This window comes from Peromyscus eremicus, chromosome 17, assembly GCF_949786415.1.
Source record: "Peromyscus eremicus chromosome 17, PerEre_H2_v1, whole genome shotgun sequence".
Lineage (NCBI taxonomy): Eukaryota > Metazoa > Chordata > Mammalia > Rodentia > Cricetidae > Peromyscus > Peromyscus eremicus.
Window position 1 is genome coordinate 8,657,607 of NC_081433.1, and position 27,705 is coordinate 8,685,311.

The 27,705-nt window shown below is 42.2% G+C and overlaps 1 protein-coding gene across 1 annotated transcript; it reads left to right on the forward strand.

The window, feature by feature from the left end:
• On the forward strand, positions 1 to 26,790 carry Cdc16 (cell division cycle 16). The gene is made up of 18 exons (XM_059244915.1): positions 1 to 181; positions 1,364 to 1,418; positions 1,507 to 1,604; positions 3,119 to 3,157; positions 3,464 to 3,604; positions 5,300 to 5,459; positions 6,299 to 6,390; positions 7,441 to 7,574; positions 8,652 to 8,731; positions 10,039 to 10,088; positions 10,882 to 10,955; positions 11,723 to 11,848; positions 14,155 to 14,307; positions 16,399 to 16,462; positions 18,783 to 18,844; positions 20,993 to 21,128; positions 22,786 to 22,876; positions 26,261 to 26,790. The coding sequence occupies exons 1-18, from the start codon at positions 134 to 136 to the stop codon at positions 26,518 to 26,520; spliced, it is 1,863 nt and encodes a 620-aa protein (XP_059100898.1). The 5' UTR covers positions 1 to 133; the 3' UTR covers positions 26,521 to 26,790.
• Positions 26,791 to 27,705: the final 915 nt, after the last annotated feature.

The following is a 27,705-nucleotide window of genomic DNA, read 5'->3' on the forward strand; positions in this document are numbered from 1 at the left end:
CTGTGAGGAGCGGAAGTGCCGTGTGGCGCTCGGGGTCTGGTCCGGGCGGTGGTCGGCAGGCTTCGGTCCCTCGGCACCAGGGTGCGCGCGGACGGTCGAGTGGGTGTCAGGCGCCTGTGTTGGCCTCGCAGCCATGAACCTGGAGCCGCTGCGGAAGCGCGTCCGGCAGTATCTGGACCAGGTGCGCGGCGGGTGGCCGGACGCTGGGTTGCGGGGCGGCGGGGCCTGGCGGGGCCTGGCGGGGCCTGGCGGGGCCTGGCGGGGCCTGGCCGGGATTGCGCAGCTGCTAGCTCAGATCGTGCGTGGACTACAGAAGCGGGGTTGGCTTGGGGGGCGGGGGAGTGGGGTTGCATTGTGGCTTTGGAATGTGGCCGGACGACAGGATGTTTCTGAGAGGATTAGTTGTGGTTCTTACTTGGCTGAATATGTGTGAGTCGTGATACATGCAAGCTGTCTCCAGTTAGGACTTGAAACAATACCTAACACTACATCTGCAGCCTCTGCACCTCCCTCGAGTGGACCACAGGGAGTGTTTAAGGAAAGGTGTGTCTCTGGAGTCCACGTCATTGTGATGTCATTTGGGTTTTTGCTAAAATGCTTGCTCTCCCGATAGATGGGAAACGGAATTGATGTTTACTGATTTGGCCAGTTGTTTGTGCTTTGCTGGAAGGCTGCGTGTTAACCAGCAGTCAGTTTTGTGATTATTTTCTTTGGCACTGAGATGTAGAGAGGATAATGTGGGCCTGGTTTCCACTCTGGGGGCATCTGTTCTGAGCATAGTCTCAGCTCCATAAGGCTTCCTCCTGTCCACCTGTTTGGCAACCCTGTTCTGATTGTATCCTGGGGAACCGAGGCAAAGGCAGTAAGACCGCGATTAACACTTAACACGACAAATTCATGAGTGTCTTTCCGCTGTCATATTATTCTGTTAGAGTTGGCTGTAGGAGATGACTTGCCCATGGTCATTTGAAATATTTGGGAATCTAGTGCGCTATTAAATTCTACTTTGGGGTTCATTTTAGCTTATTGAAAGTATTATTACATAAATGTCAGTACCCTAGAGAGTAGATGACCGCACAATAATCGCTTAAATTATTTACTGTTTTGGATATTAGCTGATACATTTTTGGTAGTGTATGCATTAAACTGCTATCTTGAATTGTATTTATAAAGGTCTTACAGTGATAGACTAAAAGTCATACTAGCTGAGCTGTAACATACCAATAATTGATGGGCCTCTTGCTCCATTTAAGGGCTTACTGTAGTGAGTTGTTGGTTTTGTTCTACGGGTTTAGACTAGTAGGTATCTGTTCAGAACTGTGGGAGCAATGGCAATCACCCTGTGTTTGCTTTTTGTATGCAGCAACAGTATCAGAGTGCTCTGTTTTGGGCAGACAAGGTAGCTTCACTCTCTCATGGTGAGTGACATGCGATTTTTTTCCCCCTAACTAATCTTTAGAAATCTCTCCACGAACCTCTGACCACTTGTGTAATTTTGTCCCTTAGAGGAACCCCAGGATGTTTATTGGTTGGCTCAGTGTCTTTACCTCACAGCACAGTATCACAGAGCAGCCCATGCACTCCGCTCGCGAAAACTGGACAAAGTGAGTACTGAAACTGTGGGCCTCAGAGTGTCCCAACTGTACAAGACGTCATTAGGTTCTTTATTATTATTAATAATAATAATATTTTTTTTATTTATTTTACATACCGAGCACAGTTGCCCCCATCTGTGTGTCATCGTGTCCCATTCCCCCTCCCCCAATCCATTCCTCTGTCTGTCCCCAGTCAGAAAAGGGCAGGCCTCGCATGGGAGTCAACAAAGCATGTCATATCAAGTTAAGGCAGGATCAAGCTCCTCCCCCTGCATTGAGGCTGGGTGAGGCATCCCAGCATGGGGAATAGGTTCCCAAAAGCCAGCTCAAGAGCCAGGGACAGATCCTGATCCCATTGCTAGGGCCACCACAGACAGACCCAGCTACAGAACTGTCACCCACATGCAGAGGGCTTAGGTTGGTCCCATGCAGGCTCCTTATCTGTCAGTCCCACGAGCTCAGGTCATCTGATTTTTTGTTTTGTTTTGTTTTTTATTAATTTTTTTTTGCATTTATTTTACATACTTGTTAGGTTCCTATATTGGGTATGTGCTCTGTTTTTGAGTTAACATTCAAAAGAAATCAAGAGTTAACATTCAAAAGAAATCGAGTTTGTTTGTTTTTATGTGAAGAGATGGTTTTTAAATTTTTTTTGTTTTTATTTGTGGGGTGGGTGAGTGAGTGTGGGTGCCCTGTGAGTGTGTGTGTGTGTGTGTGTGTGTGTGCGTGTGTGTGCGCGCCCTGTGAGTATAGATGCCTCCAGAAACTAGAAGAGGACATTGGATTCCTTGGAACTGAAGTACCAGCTGGTTGTGAGCTGCCCTTTGTGGGTGCTGGGAACCAAACTTGGGCCCTTTGGAAGAGCAGCATGCGCTCTTAACTGCTGAGCCATCTCTCTAGCCCAAGAGAGAGTTTCTCACTCTAAATCTCAATCATTTATTTTCCCTCACTTGCCCACTAATCTAATTTCTAAGTTCTCAATATTGTGTTTTTGTTAGTTTGGTTTAAAATTTTGCTTTTAAATGTTATACTTGTTTATATAATCTGTGTGTCTGTCTGTCTGTGTCCATGTGTCTATGTGTGCAAGCACACACAGTCAGGCACCTGAACCACCTGTGGGATTTTGTCCTCCTTCCGTGTGGGTGCCAGGGCAAGCACCTTTACCTCCTGAGCTGTCCTGACAGCCCTGTTTGCTTGTTTTGAGATCAAGTCTCACTGTTTTGCTTAGTCTGGTTTCCAATTCCTGGGCTCAGGGCAGCTCTGCCTCAGCCTCCTGCATATTTGGGATTACAGGTGCACACTCCTTAGGTCCCCTGCACCTTAACATCTTTTTGATGGATATGGGCTAAAACATCTAAGGGTTTTTTTGTTTTGTTTTTTTAAGCTGTAAAGGAGAAATAAAGCTCTTTAGTTCATGTTTATAGTTTTCTTTTAAAGTATAGATGTATGTTATTTTACATATTACATGCACATGTTATACATGTGAAGTATTTGATTACTTTTTGACTTAATTTCTTTTCTAGTTGTATGAAGCATGCCGATACCTTGCAGCTAGATGCCACGTAAGTGTACTCAGTTCATTTATTTGGTGAAAATTTGACTTATATGAACAGTATGCATTCTTCATGGATGTGTGGCGGTTTGTGTTCTGGAGGCTGAAGCTTGGTGACTTGGTGGAACATTTCATAAAGAATGTCCTTTCCTTCAGTAGTATTTTCTATAAAATATTGATTCTTAATTCATAAAAAGCTGACATGCATGAAGAAAGTTGTAGTGTAGGCATTTAAATTTAAATAATGGATACAGTATTTATTGCCCTTTTAAAGTCTAGACGTAAGTGATGAATGGCACTTCCGTTGTCTTGGTAGTATGCCGCGAAAGAGCACCAGCAGGCTCTTGACATTCTTGATATGGAGGAACCAATTAACAGAAGGCTCTTTGAAAAATACCTGAAGGATGAGAGTGGCTCGAAGGACCCTTCCAGTGACTGGGAAATGTCACAGTCCTCGGTGAGTAATACAGTTAGCATGTTTCAGCAACAGCAGCGGAAAATGCCCGCATCACATGGCAGAAATTCTTCTACGTGTGTATGGTGCATACAAAAGTTACAGTTACCACTTGTGCCAACTAACGGAAGACTGGGACGTTTCTGACTGAGTGCCTGTTTGAAGCTGTGGTCTCATAGATGCCTGGAACCGCACACAGTGGGTGGAAACCTTCCTCTCCTTTCTGTGTTTTGTACATATGCAGGGGATCTTAATTAGCTTTGATTGTTCACAGAAAAGAATTTGCTATTTACTTGATAGCACATAATAGTGTCGTTTGCTATGTTTGAGTTTGTTTTATTCGTAATTCCACACAATTGAAACAGTTAATCACATACTTAAATTAACTTGGCTCATTACTCTTTAGCAGTTTATTGAGATACAGTTACACACATTGAAAGTGTATAGCCCGTGGCTTTTCATGTAGTAAGCCTGTGCCAGCCTTACCTCCAGCAACTTTAGGGCACTTTTATCATTCAGAGAGAGCTATACTACTTGGTTGTTACCTAATCTACCTGTCTCCCTCAGAGCATAGTTATGAGGGAGCTGGGATTGGTCACTGTGCTTTTCAGTAGGACAATGCAAAAATATTACACATCTGGGTATCTCTCCCCCTTCTTTCCTTTCTCTTCCTTTATTAATATAATGTACTTAGTAGTGTATTAATTTTCTGCTAGGAAATGCATAGATTTCGTATCTTGGGATTATTATTTTTGGGTCTTGTCTATTAACTGTTAGGAGTGCATGGCATACCTATAATGCATTATTTGTTTTATGAAGTTACTTTTTAAAAACACCTCAGAGAAAACTGCCCACGTCTAAGACTCTCTTCCAAAGGCCATTATATTTTAAATATTGATTTATGGATTTTTGCCACTTGTGGTTTTAGTTGACTATCGTGAGTCATCAGTGACTCAGTTAGCTTGTTTCTTAAGGTTTAAGGCCTTGATATGAATCAGACTCTACATTCTGTTGGCAGTAGGAAGCAAGATGACCAACACTACAGAGGTATCCACATATCCAGTCCTTACAGAGTTCCATAAATGAGATGTGTCCCTTTTTCACAAATGAGTAAAGGGAACCGGCCAAGACAATGATCAGCACACAGAAGCACATATAATTATCAGGGCCAGTTTGAACCAACTGGGGTCTCTGGGCTCTTCAGGCCACTGCTGACCTTGACCAGGAGCTCTCTTGCTGTCTGGGTCTGCTATTCCCTGGGGCCTTCTCATTTGTTTATGCATCAGACTGTCTTTCATCTTGATTTTATACATTCCCTTCTCACTCTGAACGCACATTGAGGGATGTGCCTAGAAGCCGTACTTCTGAAGTTACCAAGGCTTCATTGGATAGAGTCATCAGTGCTCAGTGTCCAGAGAAGACACACCAGAGAGGCTTTAGTCTAGCCTCAGACTTACTATGTAGCCCAGGTTGGACTTGAACTTGCCATCCTCCTTCCTCGGTTTCCCAGGGCTGGGATTCTGGCCTGCTGAGACTAACGCTTTGCCTTGCTGTTGTCTATGTGTTGGTTTGTGCTGCACTTTGGCAGTTGGGATGACACTGTGGACATAGGAAAAACTTCTCAGTCTTCTACTAGTGAATGTCTCTTAGTCAAAGTTAGTTTTACTTAGTGTGTATCCGGTTGTGTTTTCCCAACAGATAAAGAGTTCGATTTGTCTTCTCCGAGGGAAAATCTATGACGCTCTAGATAACCGCACCCTGGCCACCTACAGTTACAAAGAGGCTTTGAAGCTGGATGTCTACTGCTTTGAAGCATTTGACCTTTTAACGTCACACCACATGTTGACAGCACAAGAAGGTCTGGGAACTCCTGCGTTTGTTGTTGTTGTTGTTGTGAGGAATGGTTAATACTGTTTAGTTTGCCTTATTTTCTGAAATCTGTGTAATTGAGAGCAGGGTACATGATAGGCTGAAGCAGACCTGTGAACTTCCCTGATGCCTTCAGGTATGAAACATATCACGAACACAGTGTAGTGCAGTATCTGTTGCTGAGAGTCTTGGGGCTGTGGTGTCGTGAAGTCTTTTGAGGAGTGATATGAGGGGGACTTGTAAACCACGATTCCCTGATTGTCATCCCGGAATGTGAGAGCATTACATCAACAATCTCTAGAGTTGGGGCTCTGCACGCAGTCGATTTAAAGCTGCCAGGTGACTCTGACTTACCTCAGGACTGAGAGCCACTGATGATATGTGAAGTAGGTAATCAAGGGAACAGGAAAAACAGAGTTGGTATGGTAATGTGTTCATACCAGACATAGCCAAAATAGTGAGTGCCTCTTTAACCGTTGGCCTATTGGCAGTTCTAAAGACCTTGGGACAGGGTAGAGGTAGGAAAATGGCTGCTGGCATCTGGTAGAGGCCAAGGATCCCGACGACCCCCTGCTGTGCTCGGGTGCCTTGCAGAGAGAGCGGCCATGTGTCAGTATTGTCCTCCCTAAGGCCTGTGTTTTCACCTGACTGATGAAGAGGACCAGCTGGAGGGCTCCTGGCCTGGCTCTTCCGGTGTCCAAATTCTCTACTTTGATTTCATTTTCTCCTGGCTTGATCTACGTGGATAGCGAACTATAAAAGTATTTTCAATTTGCTGTTTTCCCTGTGAGTGTTTTGAAGACTTTTTTTTTCCTTACCATTTTTAAGAAAAAGAACTTCTTGACTCACTGCCTCTCAGCAAGCTCTGTGCTGAAGAACAAGAATTGCTCCGATTTGTGTTTGAGAACAAATTAAAAAAGGTAAAAACCTGAGCTGACGTTTCCCTTATGTAAATAACTTCCTTAACATTGGCCTTTTTCTTTCATTAGTTAATTTTGTGTATGTGCACATATGTGCATGTGTGTATATATGTGCTCTTGCCCACACATACAATGGGTGTATGCAGACCTGAGCTGAAGTTGGGGTGTTTTCCTCAGTCACTTTTCCACAGATTCTCTCATTGAACCTGCCTGTTTGACAGAGTAGCTGGCATTGAGCCTGCAACATTCACCTATTGCTTAGTGCTGGGATCACAGGCCTGTGAGCATGCACAGCTTTTATATGGGTGCTGGGGAGTGCTGGGATCACAGGCCTGTGAGCATGCACAGCTTTTATATGGGTGCTGGGGAGTGCTGGGATCACAGGCCTGTGAGCATGCACAGCTTTTATATGGGTGATGCGGAGTGCTGGGATTACAGGCCTGTGACCATGCACAGCTTTTATATGGGTGCTGGGGAGTGCTGGGATTACAGGCCTGTGACCATGCACAGCTTTTATATGGGTGCTGGGAAGTGCTGGGATTACAGGCCTGTGAGCATGCACAGCCTTTACATGGGTGATGCGGAGTGCTGGTATTACAGACCTGTGAGCATGTACAGCCTTTACATGGGTGCTACGGAATGCAGGAATTACAGGCCTGTGACCATGCACAACCTTACACACGTGCTTGGGATTGGAACGCAGGCCTCATGACTGCACAGCAAGTGTGTTGTGCTCAGCCTGATCCAGTTCAAAGAAATGGTTTATTAATGTAGCATTTGCCAAAATAGTCAGATTATTTAAATATATGAAAATGCTTCCTGAGTAGCTGTTTTCTAAACTTCTATGTGAAATATTTACTACTAAGGAACTCTGATGAAATTGAAAAGGGAAACTTCCTGAGAGGAGAACTACTAGAACCTGAAGTTAACCATGTTTTCAGGGCCTCGTGTGTGTCTCATGCAATGTCTTCACGTCTTAGATAAAACATGGATTCATTCTGCCTTTGGCTTTGTTATTGTTCATTTTATGTATAAATTTCTCTGTTTCAGTATAATAAGCCCAGTGAAACTGTCATTCCTGAGTCAGTAGATGGCTTGCAAGAGAATCTGGATGTTGTAGTGTCTTTAGCTGAGAGACATTATTATAACTGTGATTTTAAGATGTGCTACAAGCTCACTTCTGCGTAAGTATACTCACTGTTTTTGTGTAAGAATGTGTGGTTCAGTCCATAGCTGTCTAATTCACAGATGTGTGCTCTGACAGTCTCATATTAGTTGTTGATGGTTGAAGTGACCTTTACCATTTCTAGAGTACTGAACAAGTTGCTGTATTAAAGAACAGGTTACAGACACACAGTTATTGATATGTGTAGGCTTGCTATAGTTACTTGGGAAGAATATCCATGTCTGTCTTCCCAAGCCATCTGCTGACTCGGGAATGACAATTTCCCTGGGCTTACTCTACTGAAACATAGAAATTTATACATCAAATAAACAATAACAAAGCAAAAGGTAGAACCAATCCATGCTACCCAAGAGGTCATAGTTTGAAGATACCATTGTCCCATGGTTTTGTAAAACTCGCCATGTGTTACCATTGGCTCTGACAGTCCTCTGTCTTGCATATTCCTAGCTAAACCATCTCCTCCACATACTAGTTTTCCTTTGTACTTCTTCAGACATCTTAGCTAGATTACATTTTAGAGATTTTTGTGGCGCTTTAGTTTTTTGTTTTTGTTTTTCAATTTTTGAAATCACAAAAATACTAGTCAATAAATACTTGCGATCTATTTAAAAATGTATACTATATATTCTTTTTAACTAGTTAGTCTGTGTATTAAAATTCTGTTGATTTTAAAGTAAGTGGAAAGGCTAAAGTTTATTTTTATTCTTTTCAGCTGAACTAGTTGATAATTTTTATTTTATTTTGTGATAGTGGAGATTGAACCTAGGACTTGTTCATTTTTGGCAAGTGTTCTGCCCCTGAGCCCCAGCCCTTTATATTGATACAGGGTCTTACTGAGTTGCCCAGGCTGGCTTTGAACTTGTGATTCTTCTGCCTCAGCCTCTTGAGTAGCTGGTAATGTAGGTATGCACTGTGAGGCCTGGCTTCCCTTTCCTTTATAACCTAAGCATTGCTCTAACCAAAGTGAAGGGTTACAGGTTGCAGCATCATATGTGACATAACAACTAAGCCTGGTGGGTGATGAGGATGCCGTCCTACCGCCCTCCAGGTAGTAATGTGCTGCTTCTACTTTCAGAGTGATGGAGAAAGATCCTTTCCATGCAAACTGTTTGCCTGTGCACATAGGAACTCTCGTGGAGCTGAACAAAGCAAATGGTGAGGACTTACATCCCCAGTCCCATAATCTTACCAGCTGAGAGTGACCTCAGCCTCCTGATCCTTCTGTTTCTGCCTCCCAAATGCTGGGATTATCGGCATGTGCCACCAGGCCAGGCTTTAATGAAGCAAAAAAAAGAGCATTCTAAACATTGAAATTTTGTATTACAAATCCTGGCTACTTAAGATACAGCATAGCAGAGCCCCACAGCAGGAGTAATACCATCATCAGAATGACTGATGATCTGTTTCCTGGCAGAACAAAGTATTTCCCATCTCCCTGCTTCCTGTTTCCTTTTCTCAAATGTAATTTGTGGTTCAGAGTATATTAGCTTTATTAAGTGTCAGTTTTGACTGTTTTCCTTCCTGTCTTGTGTGTGTGTGTGTGTGTGTGTCTGAATTTTTGAGACAGGGTTTCTCTGTGTAGCCCTGGTGTCCTGGAACTCACTATGTAGACCAGGATGGCCTCAACCCCAGAAATCCGCTTGCCCCTGCCTCCCAAGTGTTGGGGTTAAAGGCTCTGCACTGCCTGGCTCCTATCTTTTTTTTTTCTTTTAGTATAAAATTACCATAGAAAAACAGATAAGTCAATATTTAGAAATTGGAAGGGCATAGATATTTTGCCTGTATTTCCCATGGTGTTTTTTTTTGTTTTTTGTTTTTTTTTTTTTTTTTTTTTTTTGAGAAACATTTAGTATATTGGGCAGTATATTTGCCCTTAAGTCTTGTGAAACTGAATAGTGAGTTTTGTCAAGAGGGGAAAAAAATCCAGAAAAGCTTCAACTCTAAACTCGCTGAGCTCTGTGCCCTGGGGGTGTCTCCTAGAAGCAAAGGTGTAGACTTCCTACCCCCAGAACACTAAGTCCAGAATGCATATATGCCATCATGAGATGCTAAGACATATATACTTCTCAAGAGGAAATTTTCTCACTTCTGTGATAAACATGAAAGTTTGGATAACAGTTTGATTATAGGTGACTGTGATACTCCATCCCAGCCTGTGGCATTAGATGCATGAGTTTCTCAGATGGATGTTTTAGACGAACCTCTGCCACACCTTAAGTGCTCAGGTGGGGCGTCTGTGCTCATGTGACCTACCATGTACCCTTAATCCACTTAGACAGTCTCTCAGCTAGTGCTCAGTGCCTGGATTGGGACTGAAGCAGGGTGTATACCAGGTGGATTTGTACTAGAGGGGAAGAAGGTTTGAGATTGTTGTGTGAGAATGGTTTTATGGGTGGAAGGCCAGATCTGAAATTCAAATTATCATATCAAATTACATTTTTTTTTCCTTTTTCCTAAAACAGAACTTTTCTATCTTTCTCACAAACTGGTGGACTTATATCCAGGCAATCCTGTAAGTAATACAATTTTTTTTTCTTACCTAAACTTTAAGAAAATATTTTGCTAATATATAGATAGTAGCTTATATTTTTAAGTTCAAGCAAGTAATGTTTATGTTAAAGCATTGAGACAGAATCTTCTTGTGCTGGAGATAATAGCAAACGGCTTTAATGTCTTTCCCGTGAAGCCATTTTTACTTACGTTAAATCGCTAATTTAGAGTAAAAACTTTTTCTCTGATTATAGAAGTATACATAGTCCTTTAGTATTCTGTACAGATACACAAAATTCTGAGTTCACCACTTGCTTCCCACTCCTAAGGATATAACTGTTCACAGCCTTCTGTGTGCATGTGTGAATCACCACTGAGCTCGTGTTGATTGCTCCCATACCTCCAGTGTCAGAATAGAGAGCTAAAGAGTGGGAAGTAGAGGCAGGCAGGAAATGTGTCCTTGTAGACAAAAGCGGCAAGCAGAGACTGAGCCTCAGACAAGAAACCAGTGTAGGGGAATCCAACTAACTGAAAATCAGAACCCAGCTAGAAGGCAAGGGAGAGCCAGGGTCAAGCCAGAACTCATAGGCAGGTGCGCTTAGGAGCTTGTCCTCAATAGAAGCCACCTTGAGAAACCTGGAGTATCTGTCCTTATACAGGCCCTCAGTAAATGTATGTGTGATCTCAGAGAATCCCTAATTCAGATGAAAATATGTGACCTGGGAGCATCTAACCCACCCTCTGTCTAGCCTACCTTATTAGATTCCAGTTCAAAGTTAAGCGTCTTTGGTTATAATAAATATTGAACTTTTTAGGTATCTTGGTTTGCAGTGGGATGTTACTATCTCATGGTTGGTCATAAAAATGAGCATGCCAGAAGATATCTCAGGTATGAATTTGTTTTCTTCTTCTCTATGTCGTGACCCTCTGATGAGAAGGGAATTCTTGCTCATAAGCTTTCATGCATAAGTGTAGGTGTGTTGAAAGTAGTGAGGATGAATAAATACTTCCTTGGGCCCGTTCTGTTCACGTGCATTGTTTATTTGTATGACTGTCCATTAGGGTGCTGTGTGGGGAGATAAAGCAGTGGTCCAGGCCTTGCACTCCAAGAGCTTAGATGTGTCTTTAGATGTGTTGTTTTATTTGTAAATGAGAACAGGAAACAGAATGATGCAGTTTGCAAGGGTTCTTGTCCTTTACACTGTCAGCCTTAGCTTTTGCTAATAGTGAAAACACATTCGACTCTGAATGAGTTAGGGTAACGCAGTGTGACCGTTGAGGAAGAGGGTTCTGGGAAGGATCTGCTGTGGTTTCGGCTTATCTTGCCCCGGGGTGCCAACATGGCACCTGGCTCAGAACAGGCCCATATCACGTGGCCATTTGTGCCACCAGTGTCACCCCGGTCACAGAGTGGGCTACTGCACGAGTAGTATTTGTAAGTTGCACACAGTATGCTAATGAGTTCAGCTACATTCTCTGAAAAAGCACAGGACTCCTAAAGTTTCTTAGAATGTGTATATTGTCTTAGTTTAGCTGCATTAACAATTGTACGTTTGTTAGTTTATTCACTTGATGTCATTAATGTTTTGACACCATCTACTTAGAAAGCTAAAGTTGGAGAACAAATACAGTACTTGAATATTGATTTTGTTTCAGCAAAGCTACCACACTGGAGAAGACCTATGGGCCTGCTTGGATCGCCTATGGGCACTCCTTTGCTGTGGAGAGCGAGCATGACCAAGCCATGGCGGCTTATTTCACAGCCGCGCAGCTGATGAAAGGGTATGCACCGCACAGCACCTTGACTAATGCCAGGGAAGGGTTCTGCTTGTGAAGGGAGGCGAAATTTCCCTTAGGAATATTACTGCCATTTGGTTCCTGAATTAAACAAAATTGTCAACACTTGTCCCTTAGGTAACAGTTTGTATTTATAAAATAACTGTGGCTATGGAGGGGACAGGATTCTCTTCAGTCAGTGCAAGAAAACTAGGAAATGAGACCAAGGGGAGAGGTGAACTGGGGAGCCCCCCCCCAGCCCCTTTTATTTACATGCTCATGAAGAATGGAAGTGTTCATAGTAAAATCAGGGTGTCTTATCTGTTACCAAGTTATTTGGTGTGTCTTGGTTGTGCTACAAAACTGCATTTGCTGGTATTTGAGGTGTCAGGATTGTATATGCAGGATCCAGTGATGGTAACTCTCTCCCTCTAATTTCTGACCGTTTTTGCTCTATGTGTTCTGAATTTCTGCTGGTTTTTAGGTGTGGTGTAATTACTGCGTCTTCTTGATCCACTGAGTTATTTACCACTACAGAGTGTCCCTCCTTGTCCCTGGTAGCATTGTCTGAGGGTCCATTTTATCTGGTACTGTGGTCACACCAGCTCTCTGATTTCTTACTTTCTCATCCTTTCAGGTTCCCTGGTAGTTCTGTGAAACTGACTGGTAGTTAGGGAGCTGTGTCCCTTGTAGTGTGTGAGTCGGTGTGTCTCTTGTAGACACCACACAGCTAAGTCATTTTGAACCAGCTGTCCGTGTGTCTGCTGTAGTGTGTAGTCCGTTGGCTTGTGATGTAATCACTGGGAAGCTGGAACGGACTTTCTGCCTGTCGTGTCTTTGTTCCTGCTCCGCATTCCTGCTTCCTTTTGTTAGATACTTCCTGTGTGTGCTTTACTTCTTTACAGTCACGTCCTCAGTGACTGTTGTGTGGGTGAACGACATCTGAAAGCAGTTCTATTCATTCATAGTTCCCTGAGACTGTTCCTGCCTACCTCCTGTGTACTGTGGCTATCATTCAAGTTATGTCTCATACCATCCATTACCACAGCTTGGAGTTTTCTCAGGTGTCTTTCAGCCATATTGAAGAGTTGCAAGTACATTTACACTGCCTTCTATTTGCCACTGTGGTTACCTCTACCAGACTCATTCAGTTTTGATTTTAAATATAAGTTACTAGCAGCATCCTTCTGTTAACACATATGGAACTTGCTTTAGTTTCTCCAGTAGATCTACTAGTGACGGAGTCTCTCTGTTATACCTTGTTCTCGTGGCTCCTTCTACCTATTTAAATGTGTGTATAAACGCTTTTACCAAAGGTTTTTTATTTCATTTGTTGTGCTTTTCGATTCCAAAATTGCTGTTTGGTTCTTTATTACAGTTTCCATTTTGGAGGCCCCAAGAGATGGCTCAGCAGTTAAGAGCACTTAATTTCTCTTGCAAAGACCCAGATTCAGTGTCCAGTACCTACATAGCAGCTCACAGCTGCTTTTAACTCCAGTTTAGGGGCATCTGATGTCTGCTTTTGGCCTTCACGGCTCCTGCACACATGCATACACTCAGTCACAGACATATATAAAATTAATTAATTTTTTTTTGTTTTGTTTTGTTTTTTTGTTTTTTTTTTTTTTCGAGACAGGGTTTCTCTATGTAGCTTTGCGCCTTTCCTGGAACTCACTTGGTAGCCCAGGCTGGCCTCAAACTCACAGAGATCCACCTGGCTCTGCCTCCCAAGTGCTGAGATTAAAGGCGTGCGCCGCCGCCGCCGCCGCCGCCGCCGCCGCCGCCGCCGCCGCCGCCGCCACCACCACCACCACCACCACCACCACCACCGCCTGGCAAAATTAATTAATTTTTTATTGCTATTCTCTGATGGGGCATTGTTCTTACATTTTTCATTAATTTTGTAGCATAATTTTATAAACATAATTCTTTGAATATTAAGCTAGTTTATTTAAAATATTATTTTTTGTTTTGTTTTTTAAAGACAGGGTTTCTCTGTGTAGTTCTGGTGCCTGTCCTGGATCTCACTCTGTAGACCAGGCCGGCCTCGAACTCACAGAGATCTGCCTAGCTCTGCCTCCTGAGTGCTGGGGTTAAAGGCATGTACCACCGCCACCCAGCCTTAAAGTATTGTCTTTTAAGTCCAACATTTCATCTTCTCTTAGGATGGTTTCTGTTGACTGCCTTCTTTTTCTGTTTGGACTATACTTTAGAATTAGAAAGAAGTAAATGATAGAATGTAAAGCTGACAAATTTCCATTGCATTACAAAGTTTTGGGTATTGAATATGTGAAACTTTCAAATATTTTCAGGTGTCACTTGCCAATGCTGTATATTGGACTAGAATATGGTTTGACCAATAACTCTAAACTGGCTGAACGATTCTTTGGCCAGGCTCTGAGCATTGCCCCGGAGGATCCCTTTGTCATCCATGAGGTTGGAGTGGTTGCCTTTCAGAACGGAGAGTAAGTACCAGAGACTTCAGCCCTTGAGTTGGCTCTTTGTAAGTGGGGCCTGGTCCCTGAAAGTGCACTGACCAGACTTGCTCACAGTGGATTTTTATTTTTAGATGTATTATTTTAAGAGGCAGAGAGGAATTCAAAAGTAGAAATTCTCTTCTTGGAGTCTCTTAAAACACTGAACTGTGTTCTGGTCCTCCTTTAATATGAGCTGCCACAGATTCCAGTACCCACGTGTGGCCTGAAGGCTTCTTCAGTCGTCTTGGTCAACTAGATGTTAGATTCATACATTTGAGAAAGTTTTTCACATTATCTTGTGATTAATTATTGTTAGGACAAAAAAATTAAACCACTTAGAGTAATCCAGTCTCTGGTTTACTCATAGTGGCTTTCTGTAGCTGGAATATCTGTAGAATAAGCAATTTGGAGTCATACTCAAAGAGAAAACTATACATTGCATTATATATTATACGTAAATGTAAGCACAGGTCTTCATCGTTGTGTTCTAAAATTTAGGTTATGGGGTTAGGAGAGGTGGCTCAGCAGATTAGAACATTTGCTGCCTTTCCAGAGGACCAGGGTTCAGTTCCGAGCACCCACATGGTGGCTTACAACCATTTGTAACTCCGCTTCCAGAGGATCCAGTGCCCTCTTCTGACCTCTGCAGGCACCAAGCATACACGTGGTGCACTTACATACATTCAGGCAAAACACTTAGATGCATAAAATAAATAAATCTTTGAAAAATTTTCAGTTAGGTTATGTAGGTTTTTTTGTTTTTTGTTTTTTTCCGGTTTTTCGAGACAGGGTTTCTCTGTGTAGCTTTGTGCCTTTCCTGGAACTTACTTGGTAGCCCAGGCTGGCCTCGAACTCACAGAGATCCCCCTGGCTCTGCCTCCCGAGTGCTAGGATTAAAGGCGTGCGCCACCACCGCCCGGCATTTTTTTTTTTTTTTTTAGTTTTTGAGACAGGGTTTCTCTGTGTAGCTTTGCGCCTTTCCTGGAACTCGCTTTGGAGACCAGGCTGGCCTCGAACTCGCAGAGATCCGCCTGCCTTTGCCTCCCAAGTGCTGGGATTAAAGGCGTGCGCCACCACCGCCTGGCTAGTTATGTAGATATTATAGAGAGGGTTTATGACTTTAAAGAAATAAGGATTATTACTTTATGTATATGAGTGTTTTGCCTGCATATTTGCATATCACACGTGTGCCTGGTGTCTACAGAGGCCAGAGGTGCAAGATGGTTGTGAGCCATCTTGTGGGTCCTGGGAGTTAAACCTGGATCCTCTACAATAGAAACAAGTGCTCTTAACTGCTGAACCAGTTCTCCAGCCCCATGGAACTTTGGAAGTAAATAATATCTAATGTATTTCCTCCTCAAATTTTGCAAGCACTTTTTCTGTGAATTGGCCTACAAAAATCCCTTGTTCCCCAAAACCAATACTCAAAGTGATTTTAACCTTAACATGTGGGATGTGAAAAGCCCAAGTCCCCTGAAACTTTGTTCCAGGCTGATCTCACACAGATTGTGCTTAGTGTTTTGTTTTTTGTTTTTCTGTAGTCTGTTTAGTGCTGTGGTTTTCAATGTTTTTGTCGCTAACTTTACTGTCTAAAATAATTTCCAAACTTACTGCTGCGTTTGGTGAGACCTAAGCAGCCATCATGTGCCTCCAAGGGAGTGTGCACTAGCCGAATGGTAGGTGAGTGGTTGTGCTTCTGGCTTAGGTTCAGGGTTAGTGAACCGACAGTGTGTGTTAAAGAAGGGTAGTCATGGTTTACAGTCTAAATACCACTGGTCACGAGACTGACTCTCTCTCTTAAATCCTGAACCTGTGCGATATTAATGTCATACGATTAGCTATTTGTCTGGCTCAATTGTTTCCTTTCTTTCTTGTTTCTTTTGCATTAAATTTTTTTTGAGTTATCGTAAAGTGATGAGTTTCATTATGGTATTGTGTGTATGTGTGTCAGTGTACTTGTTTTTATTCGTGGATTATTTTTAGCAGTTTCCATGTTATCTACTAGAGATATTCAGATTTTCCTCAGTGTTTATCCTTGCAATTTTAAATAACTGTTACCCCCGCCCCCTTCTATTTTAGATGGAAAACAGCAGAAAAGTGGTTTCTCGATGCTTTGGAAAAAATTAAAGCAATTGGAAACGAGGTATTGTATGTAATACCTGCACAGACACACGTAGACACCCCTGAGTACAGTTACTGTTGGACGTGGAAAGTGTGGGCGGGCTTCTCCTGGCAGAGAGCAGCCTAGTGTTTGACCTAACAAGTGACTGACGGTGTTATGCTCATCAGCTGACATTTAGGCCACAGAAAACAGCTCGTTCTGATTAAAGAGCAATTATTGGGTGTGACGGGGCAGCAATCGAAATACATAAGTGGGTTTGTTTTTTTAATGATTTCTGATGGTTGGTGGAAATGCTAGTCGTGTATTTGACATTGCTTCCTAGAGCTTCAGAGAGCTCCTCTTTGATTCAGTAAGGAATGCAGTTTGGCAGGAGACCCACCTCGGTAGAATTAGGTGTCATTCAAATTCAGGCCTTCTGTTGTCTTCTTGAATTAATGTGAATGAATTAACCTTCCAAGTGGTAAAGCTGTACACACTGGTTTTATTCATAAGTGGTTATTTTAAATGTAAGCATGTATACCTAAGAGGTGTGCATGTGGCTGCTCTTCTGATTTCTAGTTTCTTTAACTGGCCTTTCTAGTCTTACTCTGCCAGAGTTCCACACCCTGGTTTTAATTTGTACATTTGTGCTCATGGGCTCCCTTCTTTTGTGTTTGTCTCTATCTGTGACAGACTCAGTTTCATTGGGCTCCACCAGGGACAGTCTGCCTGTCCCCATAGGTTGAGCTCTCCTTGCTTTGGTCTTTTATTGTTTATCATTTGAACTCATAAACATATTTCTGTATGTTCCACAAGTATGTCTGTAAAGCATGTTTTTTCCTCAACTGAGTCATGGATAGTTCTGAGTAATACTAGTGTTTTTGTTAGAGTAGGTTTGCCGCTCACCGCATCCCATCTTTGAGACAATTAAACATCTTGCCGTCCACTGGCCCAGCAGCAGTAGCATCACCTGGAGCTGGTTACAAATACAGTCCTAAGATCTGTTAATACAAGTTACAGTTTTAGCAACGCTCTGAGTAGAGTTTCATGCATAGGAAAATTTGAGAAGCACATTCCTGAGCCACTCCTAAAAATGTGTTTTCTTTCATAGGCAGTTTGCAGTCTTACAGAAACTTAAGTATTAAGAGCATATTATAGTTGAAGTACCAGCATGCCAATTAAAAGCTATAGGAAAGGAAAATTCTGTTTTGCTTTAATAAGAAACTACATCAGATGTCATGCTAGCTAGAGGAACACTCATGCCTAAGAATCTCAAAAGGATTTTTTGTTTGCATGGACTGAGCTCCTAAATCTAGTCCTCAAAGCATTGGAAAAGGTGGGCCAAGTTCCTTTGTTTATTTGCTTAACATGTGTTTAATAAGTACCAGGCATGAGCATGCAACTAAGCGTCAGATACCATAAGAACTATTTCCATATTTCCTGCCCTCGGATCCACTGGAAAATACAAATAGGTAATTTGCAGCAGTAAAGCAATATGATCGAGGATATGAAGATACCACACGCAAGGGTTGTTACCCAAATGTGACAGTGTCCAGGAAGGGTTTGGGGTGTGTCACACACCCCATCCTTAGTAAGCAGACATTAGCTAGACAGAAAGAAGGAGCAATGTATTTCTGAGGCAGAAATGGCGTGTGCAAATATCTAGCTGATTCATTTTGTTTTGGATCTGACATTTCAGAGGATATCAAGAAATGGGGCAGGAAGGTTAAATGGGTTTTTAAAGGCCTTGAAAATGGTGTTGGAGAGTTGGCAAATTATCCTGGAAAAGGCTAATGTGAAGTTCCAGAAGAAGAATCCATAGCTAAGTCCGTAGGGTAGGTGCTCAGGCCAGCCTTCTGATATTGGGAAGCCAAGGTTCACACAGTTGGAATTGTGCCTGCCAAGTAAACTGAACAAGCTCTGGGGAGTCTTAGAAAGGCTGGGATGTCCTGTTCCATTGAGTGGCTGGTTGGATATTTGGGATGAGCTTGAATGACCAGGGAAAGATAAATTGATAAGGCACACTGAATTGGAAGTGCTGTAACATTTCTAGGCAGAAGTATTTAGGAGGCAGATGGCTATAAAGATCCAGGATTTCAAACTGAGCTCTGGGCAGCAAGTACACAATTAAAATGTCTTTGGCATGGGTGGACTTGGGACAGAATTGTGCTAGTTACAGTAAAGTGCTAGGGAGTCTCAGCTGATAGTGAAGAGGATTGGATGACCCAGCCGTGCTGCCTCTGCAGTGGAGGAGGCGCTTGCCAGGAAAGAGCCCAGCCTGTGACTTGTGGGATGTGAAGTGATTCAGTACAAACAAATTAGGCTGAACAGTGACGTGGAGCTTGATGTTGCTCTGTTTTAGGTAACAGTTGACAAATGGGAACCTTTGTTGAACAACTTGGGGCATGTCTGCAGGAAACTTAAGTAAGTGAAGTAGAGCATTTTCTGTTATATTCTTTGTGACTGAAAGTTGGTTGATTTTGAATGGCCTTTTTCTGTGTTTTTATTCCATGCTGTCCTCCAGTCCCTGTACTTGGCTGCTCAAATGCAGCAAGCACCGTCATCCCCTTTTCCTGCTTCAGTTGTAAACTTTTATTTTAGGAACATTCAGAAGTATAGCTATGTCTTTGTCTTTCTTCCCTTACATTAAAAAACTTCAGTGTTCAAAATTAACTTGGAAGCACCTGAGTGATGAAGTCTAATTAAAACCATACCCACATTCTGGCTTTGTTTCTCCCTAAGTTTCATGATATAATAACAGATGACAGTTAAAATGGGTTCTTTGCCTGGAAATGCACTTCAGTTAATAGAGTGCTTGCCAAGCATTTGAGAAGCCCCGGTTCGCTTCCCAGCCTTGCGTAAAACCGGGCATGGTGGCATGTCTGTAATCCAGTCCTAAGTAGGTGGAGACAGGCAGATCCAAAGTTCAAGGTCATCAAGGCTACATTGTGAGTTGGGGGCCAGCCTACAATACATGAGGGGGGCTGTTTTGTTTGAAGTAAGTCTTGGGAGCTCTAGATTGTTCAGCAGCTAGCAAGTTTGCCAGGAATGCCGACACACATCCAACACAGGTGATCTCTGGGACTCGGGGTATGAGCCAGGAGGATTGCTGCAAGGTTAAGGGTCAGCCTGGGCTATAGAGCAAAACTGTCTCAAAAAACCAGACAAATGGAAATGGCTTTGAGAAAGGCTTGAGTAGGAATATCCCTAAATATCCTGTATGTAATACAAGATAGTCTTGCCGCTAAAAATAACTGAAATACAATGGTGGAGGTTGGGCGGGGCAGGAGGGAGTTCTATTGGAGAATTTGAGTATTGACTATTCTTGAAGCACTAACATTTCCCAGACTTTAACTAAGTGTGAAACCTTTCCACAAAAGATTTTTACAGAGCAAATATTCCAAGAACTTTGGAAAATGCTATTCCAAGTAATTTATCTTTTAAAGTGTGGTAGTTTGAATGTAATTGCCCTCATAAACTCATAACGAGTGGCACTATTAGGAGGTGTGGCTTTGTTGGAGTAGATATGGCCTTGTTGGAGGAAGTATGTCACTGTATGTCACTTTGAGGTCAAGCTATGCCCAGTATCTCAGACCACTTCCTGTTTCTTCTAAGTCAAGATATAAGAACCCTCAGCTCCTTCTCCAGCACCATGTCTGCCTGCATGCTGCCATGCTCCCCGCCATGACGTTAATGGACTGAACCTCTGAAGCTGTAATCCAGCCTCAATTATTTTCCTTTATAAGATTGCCATGGTCATGGTGTCTCTTCACAGCAATAGAAACCCTAACTAAGACATAAAGTGAAACTCTCTTAGTTGTTTTTGATTGCCTGGGTATATATCAGGAAATATGGTGTGTGGTGAAGCTTGGTCTGAGAGTCGGGGACTTTCTGACTGGTGTCCCCTCAAATGGCACAGAGGACAGCTGCTTTATGCTGGAATTTCTCATCCAGCTAAGGGGCATGCCAAGAAATGAATGAATGGATGACATGCCAGAAAATGAATGAATAAACAAACAAGCATCCTGATTTGTTTTTTGAAACACTAGGTAGCCTTGGCTGTCCTGGTACTCACTATGTAGACCAGGCTAGCCTCAAACTTAAAAGATCTGCCTGCTTCTGCTGCTGCTTGAGTCCTAGGATTAAAGGTGTGCGGCACCATACTCCACAGGAAAATGTATTTTAAGATGTTGAAATCTATAAAAGTAAATATGGATTAGTTAACATTCTAGACTATATCTCTGAGGAAAGTCTGTGGATTCACAAAGACAAATAGGAATTTTTTTTCTTTTTTTTTTTTTAAGATTTACTTATTTATTATGTATACAATGTTCTGCCCGCATGTATGCCTGCAAGCCAGAAGAGGGCACCAGATTTCATTATAGATAGTTTTGAGACATCATGCGGTTGCTGGGAATTGAACTCAGGGCCTCTGGAAGAACAGCCAATGCTCTTAACCTCTGAGCCATCTCTCCATCCTGACAAATAGGAATTTTTTAATTAGCTCTTTTATTGTACCCAATAATTATTGTCTTCCCTCCTTCTCGTCTTCCCTGTGTCCTCTTTCAACAGAAAATACGCTGAGGCGTTGGATTACCACAGGCAGGCACTGGTGCTGATCCCTCAAAATGCATCCACCTATTCTGCTATAGGATACATCCACAGTCTGATGGGCAACTTCGAAAATGCTGTGGACTATTTCCACACAGTATGTCTGTAACTTACTTACATCTTACTCTGAATATGGTTAATATGTGCTCCTTGTTTTCAAAAGATCTTTCTTAGGCAACATTTTACTTATTTACAGGTTTAAACTTCTTTAGTAACCCTGTACTTATTCTTTTCTCTGCAAAGAAAGTATGCATATTCTATAGTATTCAGCAAATTAGTAGTAAATATGATGCTGGTCCTGCATATGCACTAGGGTATTTGTCATTCAGTCTCATCTGGATTTTGTCCAAGGAAGAAGAGCAGAAATTCCCATTTACATAAAAGCCTTTGAGAACTCCCTGTCTTCCTTCTTAGAACTTGTACCATTAACTCCGTGTTCCCTTTGGAGATGAACAAAAACAGTCCACACATTTATCACAACAAAGAGTCTTGTCTTAGATCACATACCTTACTTCATGAAGATCTGGAGCTTGAGGTAGGTCTTTTTGAAAGTCCATAAAAAAAGAGGGGGAGTGATAAACTGAGCTTTAATAAATAAGCACAATGACTTTATCATCATCTCCTCCTATCATTTTTGTACTCTTCTGTACCAAGTCGTTAAGTTTTTATTGGCACTCTGGTATATGCATTACATGCACACACACACACACACACACACACACACACACACACACACACACACAAATGAAATAAGTGATTTCCGTCTTCAGCCTAGGCAGTCGGCGTCATTTCTTCCTTACATGGGGTCCTGGTGGCAGCACACCTAGCTCTTCTTGAGTCTGGGTTTCACGAGCTGCAGATCCTGCTTTGCAACCCTTATAAAACACTCTCAGATTGCTGATTTGTCAAGAAACACAACCACACGGTTCCTAGGTTACCCTTACATAGTCTTCATGTGGTCTTCTCCCTCCTGACCATGAGCTACACCCTTCCTAGGCAGGGCACCCATATTACATCTGTGCCTGGTCATAGCAGCAGGAGGTACTACCAGCTGTAAGACACCATGGTTTAGAAACGTTAGAATTTGAGACCATGTGGGCCTTAGGCTCAGTTCACTAATGATGTTTGGAGAGACAGTAATATATGAAGCAATGCAATAGTTCTTTTCTTCTTTTAGTTTTTCAAGACGGGGTTTCTCTGTAGCCTTGGCTGTCCTGGAACTCTGTAGACCAGGCTGGCCTCAAACTCAGAGATCTACCTTCCCTCTACATCCCCAGTGCTGACGTTAAGGGTGTGCACCACCTGGCTACAATATTTCAAAGATAGATTCATTGGTGTAATAGGTTCATAACTGGTCTTCAAGGATCAAGTAGCAATTTTCAGGCTACATGAAGTCCTAAAGTTAGTCCTATGGCTATGGGACTGAGCTGGTCAGCTTACCCTCAGAAAGTTTTATGATCTTACATGATCTTTTGGATGTATACATTTGAATATTAATGTAAGTAGCCAATCTTTAATTCAGTTAATGCACAAGGTTCACAGAACTCTGAAGACACAAGAGTGGAAAAGTATGATGAACATCCCTGACCCTCACCTGCTGTTAGCTGTTACTAGCTCATGCCCAGTCTTGTAGCGAGGTACTCACCAGTACCTGTCTGCCCTATCCTGGACCCCTCAGAATGCTTCATGAAAGTATTTGCTAACAAAAGGGAAGGGATAACATTTTAGTAACCATGCTTGGTCTCTTTTGGCAGGCTCTTGGTCTTAGGAGAGACGACACGTTTTCTGTTACGATGCTGGGTCATTGCATTGAGATGTACATTGGTGATTCTGAAGCTTACATTGGTAAGATTAAATCCTTCTCCTGGCAGTGTGTTATACTCTGTCTGTCTGGTCTCTTGAAATCTCACCCAGTGTTTGAAATTTAAGAAATTTATTTGTCAAAATAGTGCAATACGAACGAGTTAGTTGCTCATTTCAAGTTGAGTACTTGCTATACATAGAACATTTGTGAAACATGGTGTACCAAAGAGTCAGTCTTATTACATGGTAGATGAGGGAATCACAGAGATGTTACTCTACAGCAAATGAATGACTTTATTCCTCTTGTATAATAATCTACATGTTAATGGAACATTAAGATGCCTTTTATTTACTAAATAGTGATTTATAATACTTTGAAATACTTTTATAATGATAAACAATAAGACAATTTTAAATACAATTGCTATACTTGGCACTTCTTTAGGAATAAGTATTGTGAGGTCAAGAGAGCACATTGAGGTTAAATGTTAGGATCTGGACCTGGAGGTAGGTAAAGATTTCCTTAAGAGACTTTAAACATGGAGAGGGGGCAATGATAAATTGAGCTTTAAATAAGATGCAGAACTAACACCATTACAAGAGAGAAAGGCATGCCAGTAACTTGAGGAAATGACTCACAGCACTGCATATCAGAAAGTTCATGTGTAGGCCGAAGGTGACGATGCCCCAGCGTGCAGAGAAACCTCGGGTGACTGTCCAGGCAGCTGGCTGTTTTTGTCATAACTCACATTTTTTGGAAGTCGCTTGTTTGCACTTCCTGTTCTACTAGGTAATATTATTTCCTCTCGAGTTTCTGAGGGAATTGAAGATTAGATAGTTATGTTTTTCCTTGTTAAGAAATTTCAGAAAAGAAACTCACTAAGAGGTGTAAAGTGTTTAAGTTTGAAAGACATCATAAGATAGTTTTCTGTTGGTAATACAAGATAGGATAGAAGGTAAATTAGGTACATTTTGGACTCACCAAAATAGGATAGATAATGGATATTTTCGCTGAATTTGTCAAATGCAAATGGACTAGACATTGTTGATGTATTTATTGCTTATATATATTGTATATAGTTATTGTACTTATTGTATATAGTTTTTTATATTAGTTATAAATTTTTTTTATTAGTCAAAAAAGGGGGAAAATGTGATATTTTATTTGTGCAACCTAATAAAGTTTATCTGAGGATCAGAGGAAAAAGCCAGACACTCTATTAAACATAGAAATCAGACGATGGTAGCACACACCTTTAATCCTATCATTTGTGAGGCAGGGATCTGTCTGGATCTCTGAGTTCAAGGCCACACTGGGAACAGAGCCTTAAATTCCAACACTAGTTAACCATAAAGGTTTGGAGGTCTGTACAGACAGACAGGAAGTGACAGAGCTGGGCAGGAAGAGGAAGTGATAATGTAGCTGAAGAGAGACAGCAAATGAGATAGCAGAACAGAAAGGCATATAGGCATGGGTGTACAGGAAGTAGGGCTCTTTTGGAAGCTGAGGGTCGGTAAGGTGAGGTTGGCTTGTGGCTTTTCCTATTCCTCTGATCTCAGCTTTAACCCCGATATCTGGCTCTAGGTTTTTTATTTAATAAGACTGTTTAGAAATTTGTCTACATCAATATCTAGAATAAAACAAAAATCCTGCAAGAAAAAAATGCATTAAAACTGGGCAAATATGCTGGAAGGGCAGTAGTCCGTGTCTGTAGTCTTACCACTTGGACTGCTGCGACAGGAGGATAGTATGATGCAGGTCAGCTTGAGCTACACATACAGTCGCAAATTCCACTGTGTGTGTGTGTGTGTCCGTCTGTGTCCTGCCCATGAAAAGGAGCAAACACTGGAAGAGTGGCATGTTGTTAGGAAGTACATTGAAGGTATTCAGCAACACCTCTTACCTGGGAATGGAGCTGCTGTTGGCATAAGAGGCCACCATGCATCTTCCAAGCAACTAGTGCTCTTAACCACTGAGCCATCTCGACAGTGTTGGTGAGGATGTGGAACAACTGACATTTCTGTGGTTTTGATTATGGTAGAGACAGGAATGAGTAAAATCTGGAAAACTATCCAGTGTGTTACCAAAGTTACCAGTTAAATATTGCTGAGTAATAGGCTACCCACATTCAGTGGTTTAATCAACAGTAATGAATGGTTGAGTTCTGTCGGTCACTTGAGTGACCTTCTCCTGGGCATTCTGGTTCATTATTCATGTGGCTGTGGTCAGCAGATGTATGACTGATTCTATAATGGGCTCACCAGTGGGTGGAGGACTTCAGCTGAGATGGCCAAGTCCTGAGATTTTCATCCAAGGCTACTAAATAGTGTAGGTGCTCTCCGATATTTGACAAGGAATTAAATTTCAAGACCTTGAAAGTTGCACATCATATTCATCATACTCTGTTCATCAAAACAAATCACATAATTAATCTCAGTCACTGTTGGAGGAAGGCTTATCGTAGGTCAAGGATGCTGAACTATATACATTTACACACACACACACACACACACACACACACACACACACACACACACACACTCACAAACCCAAGACCCAAGGTAAAAAGCTAACCACCAATAGTAGGCATCCCCTGTGACTTTGGGGGGCATCTGAGCTCCAGCTTCTATGTCAGACTTTTTGTTACTGTGTCAAAATTACTTGATAGAAACAATTCAGAAAAGTTTTATCGTGGCGCGGTTTCAGGAGTTCCAGGCATGAGGAAGCAGAGCAGATTACAGCCAGGAAGCCGAGGGAGAAAATGCTGTGTTTGCTGGCTGTTTCCTTCTCTCCCATCTGGGCCCCTAGCTTAGGGGTATTACTGCCCACATTCAGAGCAGGTCCTCTGCTCTTAACTATTCCTCCTAAACCTGCCTTTACAGATACACCTCAAGTGTACTTTACAAATCGCTGAGGTATTTCTCAACACATTCAGGTTCCAAGTTATAATCATTTACACTTACTGTTTTTATTTTAGGATGTTTATGTCATCCTCTGCCAAAGTACCTAGTATTGAAAGGTATTAGTATGAAATGTATAATGTTTTCAGTTATGTCAGAAATTACTGAACCTAATCTATCTGATTAGAGTGGCTCAAATATATATTAATCTTAATGTTTTCATAGACTTTGATATAGCTTGACACTATGCATCTGTTTCTATGGGTGACTGCCCAACATGGTTTAAGGAATGGAGTAGTTAGCTATGGAGCCAGGAAGGAGCCATGACTGACTGCATGGGCTTTGAAGACTTCTCTCAGCATCTCCTTTGAGAATGGTGGAAATGAAGAAGGAAAGGAGAGAAGAAGAAGGGCACCCCTTCTGACCTGTGTCCGTGTTCTTTAAAGTACAGTTGGGCTTCAGTGGCAGTAGCATAACTGTTAATGATGGAACTTCACGTTTTCTAATTATGGTGTTTCTTTTTAGGAGCGGACATTAAAGACAAATTAAAATGTTATGACTTTGATGTGCATACAATGAAGACACTAAAAAACATCATTTCACCTCCGTGGGATTTCAGGGACTTTGAAGTAGAAAAACCGACCACAGAGGAAGCAGGACTTGCACCTCTGGAAAACGCCAATAAAACTCCAGATTCCAGGCCTTCCTTGGAAGAAACCTTTGAAATTGAAATGAATGAAAGCGACATGATGTTAGAGACATCTATGTCAGACCACAGCACATAACTCAAGACATTGGTCCAGGACCTAGCCCCCACACCACCCCACACCCTACACCCCACACCCCGCCGCGTGCTATGTAGGTCAGTATTCCCTTGTATCCATGCTAGTCTTAAGAATTTCCCTCTTCCTAATGTGAATCCAAACTACATCTCTACGTTGAGGACCAGTGGCCTGAATTAAGAGATGAGATAGCACACCTTGGCAGCAGATGTTTGCTGATCTTGTGAACCTACAAAGTAGTCATACATAATGGAATAAAGATAGCAAACTGTTTATTGTGTCCTTTTCAATAAATTCATACTTTGAAACAATTTTTGAGAAGTTTCTGAGATAGTAGAGTGTATCAGCTACCTTTCTGTTGCTGTGATAAAATTCTATGATTAAGGCAACTTACTGAAGAAAGCTATTTCTCATAGTTTCAGAGGGCTGAGTTTTATTGAGACAGGGTTTCTCTGGGTAGCATTTGGAGCCTGTCCTGGATCTCGCTCTGTAGCCCAGGCTGGCCTCACACTCACAGAGATCCGCCTGCCTCTGCCTCCCTGATGCTGGAATTTAAAGCATGTGCCGCCATCACTCACTTCCCTGATAGTCTTTATGACCCTGTGATACTTTGTGAATGCCTCTATCACCTGCATTTCTCATTGGTATCTTTCATGTCCCCACAACAACTCATTAAGCTCTGAGTACTCAGTGGCTTTTCCAGCCTCAAGCACCAAACACTTCCACAATCCTCCAAATAACATGGTCAGGCCTGTCAGCAATACCCCACTATCTAGGACCAATTTCTATCCTAGTTTTCTGTTGCTGTGATAAAATACTAAGAGCAACTTGTGGCAGAGAGAGATTTATTTGCTCTTGCAGCTGTTAAGTCAACAATCCATCATTGAGGGGAAGTCAGGGCAGAAATTCTAGTAGGAACCTGGAGGCAAGATCTGCAATAGCGAGCACAGAAGAATCCTGCTTATTGGCTTATTTATTACAGCCAATAACCTGCTCTGGGTGGAACTGCCCACAGTGGGTGGACCCTCCCACATCAGTCATTAGTCAAGAAACTTGTCTGCATAGGCCAATCTGATGAAAGCAGTACCTCAGTTCAACTGAGTGATTGCGTCAAGTTGATATAAACTAATCAAACTAACCCGCAGTTTACAGGACAGTTAAGAGGGTGTTAGGTCAGACACACAGATG

Coding starts and splice junctions, on each gene's coding strand:
- Cdc16 (XM_059244915.1), top strand. CDS start 134: ATGAACCTGGAGCCGCTGCGGAAGCGCGTCCGGCAGTATCTGGACCAG. Junction 182..1,363: donor TCCGGCAGTATCTGGACCAG/GTGCGCGGCGGG, acceptor TTTTGTATGCAG/CAACAGTATCAGAGTGCTCT. Junction 8,732..10,038: donor GGAGCTGAACAAAGCAAATG/GTGAGGACTTAC, acceptor TTCCTAAAACAG/AACTTTTCTATCTTTCTCAC.